The sequence below is a fragment of the Glycine soja genome, chromosome 4 (genome assembly GCF_004193775.1).
Source record: "Glycine soja cultivar W05 chromosome 4, ASM419377v2, whole genome shotgun sequence".
Lineage (NCBI taxonomy): Eukaryota > Viridiplantae > Streptophyta > Magnoliopsida > Fabales > Fabaceae > Glycine > Glycine soja.
In genome coordinates, this window is record NC_041005.1 from 45,068,306 (window position 1) to 45,088,359 (window position 20,054).

Here is a 20,054-nt window from a genome sequence, read left to right on the forward strand (position 1 = left end):
TAAAAGTAACATTAAACCATCCATTTTGTATGATATAAATAAATTCATTAAAATTCAAACTACAAAATCTTGATAAAAAAATCTTATAAATCATTATATTCCTACACAATTCTTTTTAAGACTCTCAAAACCTTTTTATACCAAAATAATCTTTTAAAATTTCAATTTAATACACCTCCATAATTTCTGCATACTCCATTCCAGTAATTCTAACACCTCGATAGTTTATGGATTCTTTACACAGAATTGTTGTCTTGAAATAAATAAATAACTAAATGAAAGAATATTTATTATAAAAATGATGTGAGAACATAACAAAAAAAAAATAAAAAATAAAGTGATTAGTTTTTAGTTTTTACGATCAGTACAGTGGACTCTAGGGTCTAAGCTGAGAGCCTATGTATGCGGGAGAGAAGTAGTAAGAGAAAACACAAAAATAGAAAACAACATCGGAGCTCGAAGGAGACGGGAAGGGAGAGAGAGAGAGAGAGAGGTTGCTTTCGTTTCCTACCATCTCGACCAGCACGCACACTTCATTTTCGCGACCTCAAGCACCTCTCTAATCCTTCCGCATTCCCTTGTCTATTTTTTTTTTCTTTCTTTCTGGTAAGCTACATATGCTGCTCTGCGTTTCTTTCAAAACGACAAAACCCTAACCCTCAACCAGCTCCTTTCGTTTCCACCTTCCGTCATGCACTCTCTATGCTCTTTGTGTTCTACGATTCATTAAGCCTGTAATCTCCGTAGTTCGTCTTATTTTTTTTTTAATTCTTAGTTGTCGCTAGTACCGTTCTGTGTTGCTGTTCCCTTTCCCCATGCCTGCTCTCTTTCCTTTTGGGAAATTGGGATTTTTTTTTTTTAATTTTCTTTCTCATTTGGGCGTGGCTGTTTCGGTGCAAATTGCTATTTACTATTTCAGTTTGAAGAACTAAAGTAAACTAGCTTGATTTTCTTGACTAGGCTCTCTTTTCTTGAATTTTGAATTTCACATGTTACTGTTATTACCAATGGGGTCTAGGGTCTAGCTCAGTTGGATGAGAGGTGTGCGTGAATTGTTATAAACCCTTGTTATCCGAGTTCGATTCTAATGGATCATAATGTTACTGTTATTATTACAACTGAACCAAATCTCGAATTAAATGTTTGTATTATGAGTGGAAGATATATTGGCATGTTATGTATGCCTAGAGATTTCAGATTGCCATGATTTTAAGGGAAAAAAAAGAATGATATTGAATTTTTATTGCAGATGAAAGTGACACAGGTTCACCATTCAATTTCTTGCTTTTAGTAACCATGCAGGATTACTGACTATTTTCAATATTTTAAGTGTTGTTAGTACCGATGTGAATTCCATTACTGTATCAACTTTTGATGAATGCAAGCATTGTAATTTGATTTCTATGGTACTTGTTCCCACATGTTTGTTTTAAGATGTATGTCTGCATACCATTTATGGATCAAGTCTTAGTTTCAAAATTTTGCTGTGACATGAATTCCTTTTCAACCACAAGCTGTGCTTAGAGTTGTTTTGGATGTATACTAAACATTCTAGCAGTTTATGTGTTTTAGGTTGAATCTGCATGCTCTTTTTAGTTACTTTAATTACATCATTGTTCGGTCATGTTAACTCATTTTGTTTTATAATTTACTCTGGTTATAGGGGTAATTATGGGCCCTACAGAAGTTGTGTATTTATCTAGTGATGATGAAAGTGAAAAGGAAGTTGCTTTCAAAGCTGTTAAGTTGGAGGAAGATTTTGTTTTGGATGCAAAACAATATAATGAGACTAACAAAGGTCAACTAGCCAAGCACAAGAGATCTCAAAGTCATACTACTGGACAAGATTCTGAAGAAAATTTAAGTTCTAATGGTCCAAGTACAGGTCATAGTAACTCCAGTGTGTTGGAGCAGGGACCGTCGCCTGTTGATGACACAGGCATTTCTTATGCATCATCCATTGGTGTAGCACCCCTGTGTAGGCAGTTTTGGAAAGCTGGAAACTATGATGATGGACTTGGTTCTAAAGTCACCGTCCAAAGTAATCCTATATAACTTTTTGGCAGATTGATATATAGCTTTCTAAATATGTTCCATGGCTGTAACTCCCCTACTTAATGCTCTGTCAACAAGTTTATAAAAATGCATCTTGAATTGTTAACATATTTTTCTTCATGCCTAACTTTCATGGGGATTATAGTTTCAGATCTCACATGCTAGATGCTAAGCTTGTAGTAGGTACAAAGACTTTTTTCCATTCTGGACTTCTTATCTCTTTGGTATACTTTTTGGGTTGCAGATGCCAAAAATTATCTACATGTGCACCCCATGTTCCTTCACTCAAATGCAACTTCGCATAAGTGGGCATTTGGTGGTATGTTCTTACCATCTGTATAAACTTGCGTCTTATTTATGACTACTTTAATTGACCACCTTTGTGATATTTTTTCATGAGCTGATCTTTTTCTTTGTTTCTGTTTGCAGCCATAGCAGAGCTTCTTGATAATGCAGTTGATGAGGTGATTATTCCTGATGTTTGAACTATTGAAATGCATGATATTTTAAACATTATATTAGCTGTCATTTTCTTTTGTCATCTGCAGCATACTAAGCTATTGCCAATGCCTGTTAATAGTAACATTGCATGAATTATTTTAAAACATTAATGTCTTTTGCTACTATTGTATTATGCTTTTTCTGTCATTTAAGCTATCAATTTGTATTTTACTTTTGATTTTTGTTCCTATTTTGTGTTGCATTGTTAACATTTATTCTTAGGATAGATCCAAAATGGGGCTACCTTTGTCATTGTAGATAAAACTTCAAATCCAAGGGATGGAAGTCCAGCATTGTTGATTCAAGGTATATTGCTTCTGGAACTCATATAGAACATATTTGCACCAATTTTTATCGTGGTTTTAAATTCATGGCCTGAATCGTTCATATTTGCACTGGATACGGTGATTCTAATTGTTTTGATTTGATGCTGACACTTGGGCAATTAGATGATGGTGGTGGAATGGATCCGGATGCAATGCGTCGTTGCATGAGTTTTGGATTTTCAGATAAGAAGTCACAGTTTGCTATTGGACGGTGTACGGATTGTGACTTGTTTTTCTGCTATCATATTGGTATTCCCTTTCATATTTATTTTTTAATTTTTCAATTTGGTGTTCTAGATGGAAATGGCTTCAAGACCAGTAGTATGAGGCTTGGTGCAGATGTCATAGTCTTCAGTTGCCATCTAAATAATAGGTATGGATCAACTAATGAACATAATATTACATTAAAGTTGGTTAGTGCAACGGGTCTCCTCCTGTATTGGCAATCACCTTATTATCTTAAAGAAAGTGTGATTATTGTTGATTAATTAGATTGTGAAGGCCATATCCACTCAGAAGTATTTATTCGGCTATTTATTAATTTTGCAAATTGATTTTTTATAGTAAAAGCTGAAAATAACTTCGCCATCTTTTTTCCTTTCCTTTTTATAACCTTGGAGAAATGTGAGGATAATAAGGTGTTTTAATAAATGAAAGCATTCTGCTCTCCAATTTTAGGAACCAATCCATTCTATGTAAGTTTATTATTATTACTTATTAGCTGATTCCTGTTAGCCTCTTTTGACTATTGCTTGACATGACTGCAAGGCTGGGAGGTTTTGCAACAAGCCAACAATAAAGTTATTTTTGGGGGGGGGGGGTATGAAATTTTAATGTTTTTCTTATTGTTTCTATCTTGATCAGGATTTTGACTCAAAGCATTGGACTTCTGTCATATACATATTTGATAAAAACACAGCTTGACAGAATAGTAGTACCCATGGTAAGCTGTATTTCTCATTTGCACTATTTGAAGGTGTTGGTTTAAATGCTACTTTATCCAATATAGCATGTTGAATTTTTTTCTGTGTTGATTTGATTCTTAAAAATTTGAGATTGTTACTATATTGTGGTTCTAGAGACTCTATAGTGGACAACTATCATTTAGTTTCCTTCTTTTTTAATTGGTGCCAGTACATTTGTGTGTGTTTCTTTTGGATAACTAATTTAGAAATGTTATGCTAGATATCTTAGCATATCTTTATGACATGGTTTATGACCAAGTGGTCAAGAATTTGATCCTTGTTGTCCTCATTCTTCTAAATGAAGTTGAATTTTAGCACAAGATTGTGGGACTGCTGCATAGTTCATGCTTCAAGCCCAAATATTTGGGGTTGGGGGGTTGGGATGTGAGATATATGATCCTTTGCTTTTCAGCTTAAGTTTTCGGGAGAGTTGGTCCTTGATAGTTGATAATGATGATTGATGCACTGTTTATTTTATTTTTTTTATCCGCAAAATTAATATTATATATTAGATAAGTTTCAGTACAAGTTGTACTGTGATTTTTACAATCACCAATGAAGTCTCCCATGTGGAGGTTTGGTTCCCTAATATAAAACTAATCATGATGGATTAAAGAACCAAAACTCTAAGTATATATTGGTGATCCCTATCTGTGGAGCTATTTTCCACTAATTACAAAACCCTTCTCTGATATGACTTGACCATTGATGGAAAGGATTGTCGAATCCTTTTTCTAGGTTCCATAACCAGCTCCAACAAAAGAAAATGGCATCATCCAGTATCTTACTGGTGTTGGGGCTATCGTTTGAAAATACGATTCTGTTTCTATGGTTCCATATACTCCAAGTTAGTACCACCCACCAAATTACCCATCTCTGTGACTTGATACCAAGATGTGTATTGCAGAACGAGTGCTGCATGAAATTCTGACTTGGGTGTTGCGAAAAAGGTCCCACCATGTTGATCCAAGACAAGGATTCCCACCATATCTGCCTAATTCTGTGACAGCTGAAAAACAAATGCCCTGCATCCTCCTCCTTTTCTGTACAGAATGGGCAGAGTGTATCATTGATGTCGATATTTCTTGAGTCAAGTTCAATTTAGTGGGCAGTCTGTCTCTCATTAGTCTGTATCATTGATGCACTGTTTATACTCTATCTCCTGATAACTTTTCTACAGTGAAGGTTCTAGTTGGTTCAACTTGCACCACTGACTTATCTTTTCAATTTTCAGGTGAATTATGAGTTTGATACATCAACTGGATCATTGAAAATATTAAATGGCAATGAGCATTTTGTGTCTAATTTATCCTTGCTGTTGCGTTGGTCACCATATTCATCAGAAGCAGATCTTCTGAAACAAGTCAGTTTTCTATATTTTCCCTTTCATCCATGATAATTTGCTGGCTTTGTTAGAATATACTTAATGGTTGGCATATTTATTCTTTCCCCCCCATTGTAGACAATACAGCCTAGTATCATGAATAGATAGATAGTTTAGTTTGAGACTTATGTTCTGACCTTTTTCCTGTCCCCTTAAATTAGGCTTTTTCTCAGGACTGTAGTGTTTTGGCTTTGAATGCCAAATTATAATTGTATATTTGTTATGTTGTGATACTTTGAGATTTGGCATCAAATGGCATTTATTCTCTCATTCTCTCTCTTTCTCTGTGTATATACATATATGTTAAGTGTGTCCTCACTGTCCTGTATCAGTTTGTATGAAGTTTTTTTGGTCTTTATGGTATCCTCCTCTAATGACTCCTCACATACATCGTTGAGACTTCTAGTTGTAGTGCCTGACCACATAGTTACAGATTCTTATTGCCAATTTTATCTGCTTGCTAACCTTATATTCTTATCATTCTGCTGAGAGGTGATAGCTACTGCTGTACTAGTCAAAGATGGGGGGCTATTTGAAGGATATGAGTTGTGGTCAAATAAATCCTTGTGAAGTAATTAGTATAACATACTAATTTATTTCATAGTATTGGTTGCTATCTTGATGTTTTAGTAGCTTATTCTGACTTGAAAACATTCATCTCTGCAGTTTGATGACATTGGATCTCATGGTACTAAAGTTATTATCTATAATTTGTGGTGCAATGATGATGCAAATTTGGAGCTAGACTTTGATACAGATCCTACGGTTGTATTTGTTATTTTATTAGTTTTCTTTTTCTTTTTTCTTGCTTTGTTGCTAATGAGGGGTACCTCTTATGTGCAGGATATTCGTATTGCTGGGGATGTCAAGCAGATTGATACACTTAAAGCCTGGAAAAGTGTAAATGAGGAGCACATTGCTAATCGGCTTCGTTACTCTTTACATGTATGCTTGATTTAGAAAAATATGGTGAAGTGGCTGTGTGAGGTTGAATTTTTTGAGTCTAATATTCTCATGTTACACAGGTATATATGTCCATATTATACTTGAAGATACCAGAAAGTTTTCAAATGATATTGCGAGGGCAAGTTGTGAAGCCACACAACATTGCTGATGATCTTAAGTTCCCTCAATTTGTTAAATATGCACCAGTAATTGGTGGATCCGTAAAGGTTATTCTCTAACTTTTGGAATATTTTTAATTATATATCAATTGAGAGGAAAGATTATCTTGGGCTGCGGAGTAAAAAATATCTTCTAGCTATATTTCGTGCACCTTTAATTTTTATATTATTATTATTATTTGGATTATCTTTGTAGGGAACAGCTTTGACAGTCACAACAATTGGATTTCTTAAGGAAGCTCCTCAAGTCAATATCCATGGTTTCAATGTATATCACAAAAATCGGCTTATACTGGTAATTTTTGCCCAAAATCTTCTAATATTCCTAGTTGAAGGCAGTTTTACTTTATTAATGCTTGTGATTGATTAATTGATAAATTCTTGTGAAAATTCTAATATTTGGCTGGATAAATTTTATGTTTTGTGTAAAGCAGAATAGCAGATACCTTTCCTCTTTTCTTTTCTAGGGTTGGGAGGGAAGGGATTAAGCATGCATATTGTAGCCATTTAACTTGCTCATTGTGTAATGTTTGGGGGAGCATTGAAGTTCCCCAAACACACTTGAAAATGACAGCTGTGATTCTTAGCTTCTTTAATGTTTGGTTTTGTAAAAGATAAATCAAGTTTGCTTCTTAAAGCAAGTTTGAAAATAAACTAAAAACTTCACTTCAAAATTCAATTTTAATTGGAATAAATTTCGCAGTCTCATATGATTATGTTTTTAGGCATTCCTGTAATTGCAATATGAAACGTGTTTCCCAATTTCCTTACTTTGGAAAAATAAATATTTGATATCGCACTGGAATACTAAATTAGTGTATTTCAGGATAGCCTTGGCCCTTGCCAAAATATTATTACCAACTAGTTTTTGCCATGCACTTGGCAAGGAGAATATAAAGTTACTTAGGGGTATATAATTTCGTTACATATATTTATCTTTTTTTTTATAAGACTTAATTATAATAAAAGGTAGCAACGTTATGCTATGAATAATAAAAAGCACTTAGATAATTCAATTTTTAAAAGAGCCTTATGTACCTCTTTGAGTTTGAAAGTGGCTCCTCCTAACCTGATATATGTTTGGTATTAGGATCCATAGGAGTGTCCATAGACTTAACATACCAATTTTGTTTCTTCTAAGATGTCTATTGCATCCTTTTTTTGGGAGATCACAATATTGTTCTTGGATTGTGCCACCTCTGTCCCCACCAAACAACAAAGTCATCCAAGATCTTTTGTTTGGAAATGATGGCAATGGTGGTGCTTTACCTGAGTGATTCCATGGTGATCACTACTTGTGATGATAATGCTGTCAATGTACACAACCAAGTAAATGCATCTTGCAATGGAATGGCAGCAGAAAACTATGTGGTCAGCCTCACTTTGAGTCATACCTAACTGCTGAATCACAAAGCTAAATTTGTCAAACCATATTTCCTAGGAGATTGGTTGAGGCCATATAAAGGTTTATATAGATGACAAACAAGGCCAAGTGATTTTCGCTCAGCAACAAATCAAAGAGGTTGCTCCATGTAAACATCTTATGTGAGATTGCATGAAGGAAAGCTTCTTGATATCAAGTTGATATAGAGGTTAGTGGCGAATAGCCACCATGGACAAAACTAATGTGATAGGAGACCATTTTTGCCATAGGTGAGAGTATCATCATAGTCTAACCGTATGCTTGGATAACCATTTGTTTGAGGCAAGCGTAAGTTGTTGAAAGCAGCTCCTTCGGTACTTTTGATTTAAACGTAAGGTGAACAACTTTCCAAACATGCACTAAATCAAAGATGTGTATAGCCTTTGACAACTATATGTGCCTTAAGTCACTCAACTTGATCATAAGGAAAACTTTTGTTGTAAAAATTTAGGGACAACCAACAGGAGATTTCCCTAGCGTGAGGGACACAAGGTCCGAAGTGCCATGGCCTTGAAGGGCACACATTTTATTAAGCATAGCTTGTCACAATCTAGGATGAGATATGGCATCACCTACAGTTTTAGACATTGTCACAAAAGACTATGAAGAAAGACAAAGGAGAAAAATGATGACAACTCAAAGTGACAATCAATTTTGTCAAGATCAAGATCCTACTTAGGATCGCGGGAGGGTTGTAGAATTGAAAATGGATCATAAGATTCTACCAAAAATATAAAAATATATTTAACACCAAAGTATGATTAAATGATGCTATAATTAGCAATACACATAATAATAATATAATATCACTAAACTTTAATTTAAAAACTTAAAATATTTAATTTATAGTTATGGTATTATTTTATAAATATTGTATATTGTATACATATTAATATCTGAGTCTATTCTATATTTATAGTTACTCATTTGGTCTTAATAGTTGCACACACTTTACCTTTTAGTCCCTACACAAGCATTTTTGGATCCTTTTTGGCCCCTATTGTTACACAAACTTTACCTTTGCCATTTTGTAACAAGGACCAAAAGGGATATGATTAAGGTATAATTTGTGCAACTATAGAGATCGAATGGATAATCTTTCCTATTATATATAATTATGAAAAAATAACAGAAGGCGAATTTAACAATCAATATAAGAGCATAATGAAAAGGCAAAGTATAAAAGATACCTCAGATAAAGGCCAAGAGAACCCATGAGTTTTAGGGGAAATGAAAGAAGATAAAGAGATTGTGATTGAACTGAACATAACATAGAGGTCATGGTTTGGTGAGAACATTTATGGAACATATAGCACAAAAGGAATCAACAACCTCCCTTGCTAGAGAACAAAATAGAGATGGGCAAATAAGAGAGGTTAAATAGATGAAAACAAAGTCTCAATGAAGTTGGGAACTACTAGGCTGAGATTAGGGTTTTGATCAAAGCAAGAGAGGCTAGAGAGGGAAAAGCAATCATGCGATTGAGATGGAGTTAGAAAATGGGAAATTAGGATTACCATGGGCAAATTGGGTCGTGCAACCTGACCCAAAAAACTCCACTTGTAGGATTAGAAGCTTGCTCAATCCCATGATCTTGTTGTTATCTCGCATTGATCTCAATTGGGCAATTTCATGTCTTCTCTAGCTCGAGAAAAGGCTGCATGATTGTAATATTGTGCGATAGCTGTAATCTTCACATTGGTGATAATGTAAGGAAGGGTTATGAATTGGGCATATGCCTTTACAAAGTGTGATGGGGAAGATAAGGTTCTTGAGGTAGTGTTAGAGGGGATGTGGTGATTGGTTGTTGTCGATGATATACTTGTAAAGGATGAGGAGGTGGGATCTTTGGAATAGATTATGACTCCTGTGGGCGAAAGGTAATATGGAGGAGTTGGTGGCAAAGTTAATTGAGACGATGTTGGTCACATAGTCATTGGCCCTTTCTTTGGCAATATTCCTTCTCCCGTTAGCATTTGATGTGTAAATTAGATTCTCCTCTTCACTCATAATAGGCCACATTTGGAATTTTAGAGTTCTCTCCCTTCTTTTTCTCTCTAAGATTAGCCCAAAGCTCTACTCTGATTTCCTTTGGACACTTGGTGCAAGGTGCAACATTGCTTTTCTTCCCCATTTGATGATGTTTGGTCCTAGTGATTCCTATTTTTGTAATTTTTCCACAAAATTACAGATAATAGCATTGGTGTTTGATTTATTCAGGGGATGGCAATATCTCTATCCGTATCAGTTATGTTACCTAACCTTGAAGAGCCTTGTTTAGTTGCCACGGTGGTAGGGTGAACTAGTCAGAGGTTAAGGTGTTGTTTGTTTTGGTCAAGTCGTTGAGGTTCGTTGGAGATGACGACTTCATATTCTGGTAGCTTCAGTCACCTTGAGGGGTGTTGTGCGTCGAGGTTCGGGTGCATGTGTGTAGTGTATATTATCTTTACATAATTATAATTGGCCGATCACAGAGTACCTACCAAGCTCAAAGGGAAGTTTTATCATATTGTTAGACCAATTATACTCTATGGTAGTGAATGAATAGGTTAGCTCTAAAGGGACAAGAGAAAAAGTATGATTAGCAAAAATGAATAGGTTAAGAGAGATGGGTGGCTACACAAGAAAGGATAAGATATGAAATGATTATATATGAGAAGATATTGGTGTGATATCTATCAAAGGAAACGATGTAAAAACTGATTAAGGTGATTTCGACACATGCAAAAGGTCAGTAGTGTCTAGAGACACCAATGGGGAGAGTAGATTGCATGATTTTAGCCTTGTAAAAAGGGGTTGAGGGAGACCATGAAGGACATCAGAGGAAATTATTAGAAGGGATTTTATGTTGAATAATATCCTTGAGAATTTGTTTTTTAATTGAGCCTAATAACATCGTGTGACCCATGTAGCCAACCTCACCTAGTGCGATAAGGCTATTGTTGTCATATTTTTTACTTGTTTGAGGGATTCCTTTTTGTTGGAAAGCCGCCTTAATTGCAGCTTGGGTGGTGGTTTAGCCTCATATCAACTAGAGATATGACCAAAGTAATGTATATAAGTGGGGGGGTAACTTTCACCTTACAAGCCGATTTTGTAGGGTTGAATGAAGCCTTAACCTTTATTCTAAGACTTATCCTCCTCATAGTTGTCTTTTCTCTCCTTTTGAATAAAACCTTCTAAATATATTGTAAAATTAAATTAGGCATTTTAAATCACTTTGTTTATTCTCTGTTGCTTTAACATGGATTTGCCAAGCAGTTCTTTTTTATTTTTCTTTTTACTCTCCCACTCTCTAATATTGTTGCTACCCTTTCAATATGCCAGCCATTTTGGCAGGTTGTAAGCTATTTGGACAGTAGGGGAAGAGGAGTTGTTGGTGAGTAACATGTTTCTATGCAATTCCAAGTTCTATCTGGTGATGTTTAGAGATTTACTGGACCTGCAGTGTGTGGGTGCCTAACTATGTTAATTTTATGGTAATCTTAGGAATCCTGCAAGCAGATTTTATTGAGCCAACTCATAACAAACAAGATTTTGAGAGAACTTCCCTGTTTCAAAAGCTTGAAGGGCGATTGAAGGAGATGACATGGGAATACTGGTATAGTGTTTTGGAGTGATCTCTATTCTTGCTTGTCCTGCTCTATTTTTGAAACATACCATTTGGTTTTCATAATTAAATAATTGTATCAAGGTTATCAAACTTGTGAGCTGATGTAGACTTGTGAGAGCTTGGTAAACTCGACTCAGACTCTTACAAGTCTACTTCATATAAAAAATGATAAAATATCTATAAATAACATACCAATCAACATTTCAACACCATAATATAGCAAAATAGTAAACCACAAATTCCCCAATACTAAAATAACTAACTCTAGTAATACATCACTACTAAGTTCAAACTACACCAAAGAAAACACTAATAATAAGTTCACACAATTACAAAATGCAAGTTCTTAAAATGATAACACTTAAATAACTAAAAAAGGACAAATGACACTTAAATAATCCATAAATAACTTAAATCAATAAAATGTAGTACATTACATGAATATTTTGGGTTATATTTTTTAATCCAGCAAACTCAAACTTAAACTTGTGAGTCTACCAAGTCTATACTCCGAGACTACCAAAAAGCGAGTTAACTCGGAACATGATTGTGCACTTGTAAACTCCCAATTTACGAGTTAACTCTCGAGTTTGATAACTATGATTGTATGCTAAGCAATATTTTTATTTTAATTTTAAGCATTAATATCTAACATGCCAAGATTCTTGTTGGAAAAGCCGCCTTAATTGCGGACACCGCTTAACCCGCCTTAGTTGTGCCCATTTTGGGGGTTGCCTGAAGTGAAACCTTGAGGATGGTGGTTTAGTAGTTTAATTCCACATCAACTAGAGATATGACAAAATTAAAGTATATAAGTGGGGGGCAACCCTCCTGGGTGTGAGGGGAGTGTTGGAAAGGCCGTCTTAATTGTGGACACACCTTAGCCTGCCTTAGTTGTAGCCTCTTTGGGGGTTGCTTGAAGTGCAACCTTGAAGGTGGTGGTTTGGTGGTTTAATCCCACATCGACTTGAGATATGACCAAATTTAAGTATTTTAAGTGGAGGACAATCCTCACCTTACAAGCTTGTTTTGTAGGGGGTTGAGTTAGGCTCATAACTAACGTTCTAAGAATTCTATTTAAATTTTTTCAGGGACACACATTGTACATTGTTTGGGTATAAGGATAAGGACAAGAAGAAGCTTCCACCGAGGGTTACGTCAATGCAGAAACCACTTGCTATAGAAAAACCGGTCATGCTGAACAGAAGTTGCTCCCCTGTTGTCAATACAAAAATAGAATATGGGAATTCTGAACAGTGTTCCACAAAACTGCAAATAAGATCCGAACAAGGTAACTGTTTTCGTGAGAAACAAGATCTTATATCATTAGCTTAACCAATTTTATCTAGCTAATGTTTCTTCATTCAGGTTCTCATAATAAGAGGAAGACACATGAACTGGTAGACCTTCAGAATACGGAAAAACATGCAAGGACAGAGAATGTAACCTGTGTTGGTTTCAGTCAGAATAAACAGGTCTGCTTTGGCTTATTCATCATTATGTTAAAATTTGTTTGTACGCATCGTTGAGGCATATTTTCCAATGATATTGTTGTTAATTTACATTGCAAACATATAGTGCAAATTTATTTTACAACTCAAACAATGTTCTGTCAAATATATTCGTATTTGATTTCATTTGAGTTCATATTCTTCCATTATAAATCTTTGAAAAGTTTTTGAACACCAACTTCATCCTTGCATTTTATGTAGATCATTGCTACTCCAGCTGACCAGGTGTTCGACCGAAAGACTATGCACTTGGTGCAACAAAACAAGAAACTGCATGCAAAGTGAGTATATTTCTAATTGCAGTTACTATGATGGATTGTATGAAATACTGTTTCAGCAAGTTGGATTGGCTTCAAATTTGGGCAAACTCTTGCTGGCAAACACTATGCAAGTTTTATTATTTTCATTTTCTCATTTTGACTTTACCAATATATACCAAACTTTAGTTATGGCCTCCAATTTTGCATTACAAATGGTGTTTGTAAACTTTATTTGCACTCTTTTTACCTGCAGATGTTTAGAATTTGAAAAGACAGGAGAAGAACTTAATCTCAAGGTAATTTTTACGTAGTAATAAAGCTTGGTTAGTTACTTTGCATATACCTGTTGCCTAATTCATAGAGAACAGTTTTTGTACATTATACGTTATATATATTGAGAACCGGGATTCTAGGATGCTGCATTTAAAAATTTCCCCTTTTTTAATCTTTAAAAGCCAGACCTACAAAAGTATTTGACTTCCACCCTCAACCAAAAATAAAACAAAAGCCTTTATTTGAAAATCTGTTTTATTGCGTTTGACGATCCATTTAAAAGAAGTAATTATGATTGTACAGGTGACGATGCTTAAAAGTGAAATACAAGAAGCTCAAGATGAGTATAAACGGCTTTTGGCTGAAGTGAAGTCCCTAGACCTGAAAGAAGAGTAGTTTGTGTTATGTGTAGCTGTAACTCTTTCTTTTGTAGAAGTGATGTTGTATTGTATATAGCCTAATCCCTTTTTCAGTCTTTTCAAACTTGCTTGTGTATGGATGAAGGTTTTAAAATTTTCTAGGAAATTTAAATACACATTTTAATTGTCTTGATTTAAATTTCTTTTATTTTGTAAATATTTTATTGAATGAAGTAATTCAATTTCTTGTATTTTAATTTCTGGCTAAAGTAATTTAATTTTAATAAAATTTAAATTTTTATTTTTAAATACTTATTTAAAAATTAAAATTTTAATATTGAATAAAAATAAGTATTAATCATTTTTTAAATTCTTAAATATTCAAAATAATTTTAATGTTAGACAATATTTAATAATTAAATAATTAAAATTATTTTAATGCTAATCAATTTTGAATCTTACACAATATTTTTGTATTAACACAAAAAAAATTGGATTAATTAATAATGTAAAATTAAAGATGAATGATATGTAATTTTTTATTCAATCTAATTCCTTGTTAAAAAAATTTCAATTAAGTAGTCTCGCAATAATTTTAAAAAATGTAAACAATTACTTAATTTAAGGACAATCATCTCATACAAAACTTATTAATTTCCTTGTTTGTAAGAGAGAAAAATGCTTCAATATATATCAAGATTTAGAATCATATATCATTCATTGGCTACCATAGACTTAGAAGAATCAAGCTTTAGTACAGAAAAAAAATAAGGTTTAACTTCTTTTGACACACATTCTCACAAGAGAGAGAAAGATGGGAGAAAAAGAAGGAATAACAACTTTTTTGGATAAAATGGTTAACTCTTTTGACCAAATGGTAGAAAAAATGAATAGTAAAGTTAGCTAACGCAATTAGCTATTGTGCAAGTCCTCCCAATATACAAAAAGACAACTTAATACATCTTGCATGAAATTTGGTGAATAACCTTTTCTCTACATTTCCAATTTTAACTTTCAAATCAGAAAATTGTGTCATTTTTATGCCTAGTTGAATGAAATCATATGTCATACTAAGTTATATGTCTTTTTTGTTGTGACTTATATTATATTATTTTATTTCTTCTGTGTCATGTTGTGAACAAGGAATAGAGGAGTTACATTCTTACAAGCCAAGAAAAAAAGTTGATTCTTCCAAAATTGTTTGATTATGTTGTTTGTTTTGGATCCTCTAATTTGTAAAATAGTTAGTGAGTAATTGAGTATTATTAGTGAAGTGGCATCAACTTAGATGATATATGATTTTAGGTTTTGATATATATTGAAGTATTTTCTTCTCTTACTAACAATAAAATTAATATCAATATTTGAGTTTGTATGAGATGATTGTCCTTAAATGACATAATTGTTTAATTCCAATACGTTTTTTAAAACTCCTGTGAGACTAAGCAATTGAAATTTTTTTAACAAGAAATTACATATTATTGATCTTTAATTTTGCAGTATTGTTTAATCCAAGTTTTTTTTGTATGTTAATGCAAGAATATTGTGTAAGATTCAAAATTGTTTAGCGTTAAAATGATTTTTATTATTTAATTATTAAATATTAAAAAATTAATTATTAAATATTGTCTAACATTAAAATTATTTTGAATATTTAAGTATTTAAAAAATGATTAATACTTATTTTTATTAAATATTAAAATTCTAATTTTTAAATAAATATTAAAAAATAAAATTTGAAATTTATTGTAATTGAATTACTTTATCCAAACAATAAAATTAAAATACAAGAAATTGAATTGCTTCATCCAATCAAAATGTTTACAAAATGAAAGGAATTTAAATCAAGACAATTAAAATAATGTGTATTTGAATTTCCTAAAAATGTTCAAATCCTCCATCCAAACACAAGCTAGTTTTTAAGAGAATTTCAAATTATTGATTCTGTTAATTAAAATTCCCTATTAAAATGAAATATTTAATATTCCTTTAAATTATTATCCAAACACTAAGTTTAAAATGACAAATATTTAATCTCCCATTTAAAATGAATTATCCTATTAAAAGTATCCATCAAAACACAATATTAAGGTTTTACCAAAAATTTAATTAGGTCTTTGATTTATTAATTAGGTTCCTAAACTTTTTTTTTAATTGGATCCTCTGGCAAATTGTTATAAAAAATTAACTATAAATATTTAATTAGTGATGTAGACATTGGACTAGTGCTTCTAGATTCAATTTTAAGCACAATTGAGTCAATTGTAAGAATTGAGATTTATGTAGAGTTTTAATCCCAATTGGTCAATTCAATTTAAATATTCATATTCTTTCACAAAGAAGGATGAATGTAGGAAACTTTTTTAGTCGTACTTACAACATACATTAGAAGTGTTAGTTCCATAGTTTACACTTGTTTGTGGTTAATTAAGGACAATTAGATAAGGGGATCCAATTTAAAGAAAAATAAAAAGTTTAAGAGCCTAACTAAAAATATGATGAAAGGGTGAGGAATTCACAAAATATTAAATCTTAAAATCATGTACATATTCAAGTTATATACAAATGTAAATATATTGGCTAAAACACATTTGTACTCTTTTATGATTTTGATTATAGGTTTAATTATTATTTTGATTCTCTGAATTATTTTTATGTTCAATTTGGTTCTCTTATTATTAAAAAGGTTTAATTAAGTCTTGTAATTTTAAAAATAGTTCAATTAGGTTCTTTTACTTTTCAAAAGATCAATTGTGTATTTTTTTTTTAAAAAAATGAGTTCAATTTGGTCTCACTTTTCTTTCTATCAGCTAAAATAAAAAAATAAAAAAAGGACCAAATTTAGTTTTAAATGGAGTCAAATTGAACTCATTTTTTTTAAATAATGGATCTATTGGAATTTTTAAAAATAAAAGGACTGAAATGAACTATTTTTAAAAATTGCAGGACTTAATTGAACATTTAAATAATAAAAGAAGCAAATTCAACCTAACAAATAAATTAGGGGATTAAAATAATAATTAAATCTTTATTGTCTATCCAAAAGTTCAATCTAGTCTTTCATGTTTCTAAAATGAGTCAAAATGATCTTTCGAAACAATGATTACTTTCTACTTTGAGACATGATTTTGAACTTTTTTTCTTATTAATTTGAGTTGCAAAACTTATCTAAGTAATTTCTTTTACATGAAAATTATAAAACCCAATTGATGTCCCAATAATAAACATGATGAAAATCATATTAGAACAAGCAATTGAAAAATTAAAAATCTAATGATATTTCTTTTTCTTCACGAGACTCATTTTCACATGATTTTTTTATCATGTTTATGACCATTTTTTGTTTGAACATGTGTGAGTTCTTTAATTTTATGTACATGCATCTAATTAGACAAATTTCATATCTCAAATAAGTCAAAACAAGATTCAACATCGTGTTCCAAAATAAAGAAATAAAAAATCATTGTTTTAGAAGAAACATTTTGATTCATTTGTAAAAGACAATGGACTAAATTGAATACAATTGAAATCATAAAGAATCAAAAGTATATATTAGCCAAATAAATTTATAAAGATAATATTTTTTTAAACAAATATTTGTATAAATTAAAATAATGTAAGATATATGTTAGAATTCATAATTATGTTAATATTCTTTTGTTATCATGTTATTGGTACAAAGTATTCAGTGGCTTTATGGATGGCTAATCTCCATTACAGAGCCTAGTTGGCCACCTTGGGTGGGATTCTCCCCTTTCAAGTACGTTTTGGGTGTAAGACTCAGATCAATGACAAGTTGGCTGTAATATTTATACTTCTAACTATCTACTAATGTATATTTATAAAATTTAAAAATAATTGAAAATATTAAGTTAAAAAATAATTAATTAAAATATATCATAGACATGTTTATATTAAAGTGTATTAATACACAAGTGACTATTTGATGATGACTTATTAGATATTTGTAGTTTAGTTCAAAATTAATTAGATAATATCTTATTAAATCTTATGAGATTAATTTAAAAAAGTAGGATTTTCAATTTTTAAATTGATTAGATAGTATCTTAATATATTTTATTGGGAAAGTTTAAAAAGGAAGAACTTTTAATTTTCAAATTAATTAGATAATATTTTATTAAATTTATTTAGATTAGTTCAATTTTTCAAATGAGATCATATGTCTACAAATGATTGGATTAATCAATAGAGGACATTAAAATTTGAAACCTTTCAAATAAAAGAAAAATCTTGATATTCAAGTATTACGATAATTTTGAACCTATTGTTTAAATCTATGAGAAGATGTTAAAGCATGAAGGGGGTACTTAAGGACATAAAGCTAGAATTAAGAGTGAATATATAAACTCAAATCTATGCATCGACCTCTTAAGCCTATGGACCTTGCAGATACCGAGCATCTTTTTTTAAAATTCACATATTTATATTGAATTTTTAAGTCCAATGGACCTAGCGAGTTTTATCCGCGGATTCACTGACGACCTGTTTAACCTGTCTAAGTTCAATGTGCAAATATTGTTAAATTTTTTATGTTAATATTTTGATCTTTAATTTAGGTTGTTATTGTTAATTTATTATGTTTAAAATGTTGATATATTTTAGTGTTATACATTTTAGCTTAAAAATAAAGTCAAATATTTTTTCAAACTACTATTTAGACCCACAGACCAATCTGTGTATCCACAAGCTTTTGCGGGCCGAATATGGACCTTAGAAAAAGTTCATTTTGTTGCGGATCAAACTTATTCGATCCGTCTAAAACGTGGGTTTCATGTGTCGATCAATTAGCTATTAAAAAGATTGAAGTTGTTTTACTTTTGTTTATCCAAATCATCTTCATCATTTTTTTATTAACTCTTGTAATATTGAATGTTTTCTAAAAACTCATGAAGTTCTTTCAAATTTTATAAATTCATAAAGTCCTTTTAAATCTTTTAAATTTTTACGATATAAATCTATTATTCCAAATTACAAAAGTATTTTAAAAAAAATCTCACCATGATCTTTTTGGGTAATCTTATCCATATATGCTTAAAAGAGATAAAAAAATAAGAAAAATAAAATAAAAATGAGTTTCTCCACAAGTTCAAATTAGCTTATGTATAATCTAAATTATAGAAACTCTCTTATATAACTTTTCTAAAATATGAAAAAATTCTATAAATTAACTTATGCATAAACTAATTTAAACTTATGAAAAAATTTATTTCATTTTATTTATCTTTTGGATAAGCTTATCCAAATCCACAAAAGAATTTTTTTTATTTCAATACATCCCTTTAATCCCTAATTAGTTTTTCTTATATATAAATCTTAATACTTTTATGTCGCTAAGATTCTAGTTTATGAACTAACAATATGCACTAGATCATAGACTTGAAAGTTCGGATATCGTATCCTAAAAATTAATTGTGTTCCTAAATAATTCAATTTGTATTAATTAAAAAAAATTGAGGTTTTATCTTGTGTTTGACATTGTTTCACCAATTGCCTCAAAGAAATATAAATTAAGTTAAGCAAACAATCTTAGAGAAAGAAATGTATGAATAAAGACAAGTTCGGATTATGAGTTGGCACACATCCATTTTTCCCTAATTCCAATACTAACTAACAATCCTAAATTAATAATTAATCGTCAATTGCCTCTTAATATAATTTCCAGCCTATGGTCAATGTTTGAAAATATTATTTCCTCTAAATTAATTCTCAATTGGTCATTTAGGATTTAATTTAGGGTTGAGAATAAATTATAGAGAATTTTGTAAAAAGAAAATTCATGCCACCTAGTTTAATCATGCAAGTTTGATGAATCCTATCATTTTAAATGTTAGTTAATTGCAAGATGATGATCACACGTAATCAATTATAAATCAGAGTGATCAATTTCAATATGAAAATAAAGATAGTAAAACGACAACAAGTAATTGAACAACATAGTAGAACTCAATTTAAATATATAACTATAGTAATGGATACAACTACATCATAATTTGAACTCTAAAAGTTTAGCCAACCATAATCAAAGTATAACCAAACAATATACAAAATAGCATAGAGAACGAAAATTCTTACAAATTATGACCCCAAATATTCCTTCCGCAGTCTTCTAGTAATCGTCTCTTCAAGAATTTCCGATTGCTCCAAAATAAAAGAAAAAATTTAAAAATTAAGAAAAAGGTCGTTTACAATTAAAAACTAAGCTATTTATAGACAGAAGAGTTAGCTCTATCACGTAGGGG

At 31.4% G+C, this 20,054-nt stretch overlaps 1 protein-coding gene across 2 annotated transcripts; it reads left to right on the plus strand.

The window, feature by feature from the left end:
- The first annotated feature begins 395 nt into the window (after nucleotides 1-395).
- Nucleotides 396-14,008, plus strand: LOC114409844 (protein MICRORCHIDIA 6-like). Of its 2 annotated transcripts, none has more exons than XM_028373479.1 (20): nucleotides 396-734; nucleotides 1,664-2,041; nucleotides 2,300-2,374; nucleotides 2,485-2,519; nucleotides 2,784-2,862; nucleotides 3,006-3,095; nucleotides 3,180-3,255; nucleotides 3,747-3,825; nucleotides 5,082-5,210; nucleotides 5,898-5,996; nucleotides 6,075-6,176; nucleotides 6,257-6,403; nucleotides 6,552-6,650; nucleotides 11,106-11,157; nucleotides 11,268-11,379; nucleotides 12,483-12,682; nucleotides 12,760-12,866; nucleotides 13,104-13,183; nucleotides 13,416-13,458; nucleotides 13,739-14,008. In XM_028373479.1, the coding sequence occupies exons 2-20, from the start codon at nucleotides 1,672-1,674 to the stop codon at nucleotides 13,829-13,831; spliced, it is 2,067 nt and encodes a 688-aa protein (XP_028229280.1). In that variant the 5' UTR covers nucleotides 396-734; nucleotides 1,664-1,671; the 3' UTR covers nucleotides 13,832-14,008. The 2 variants fall into 2 exon arrangements, with proteins under 2 accessions (XP_028229280.1, XP_028229279.1); XM_028373478.1 differs by having other exon boundaries at nucleotides 396-606.
- The last annotated feature ends 6,046 nt before the right edge of the window (nucleotides 14,009-20,054 follow it).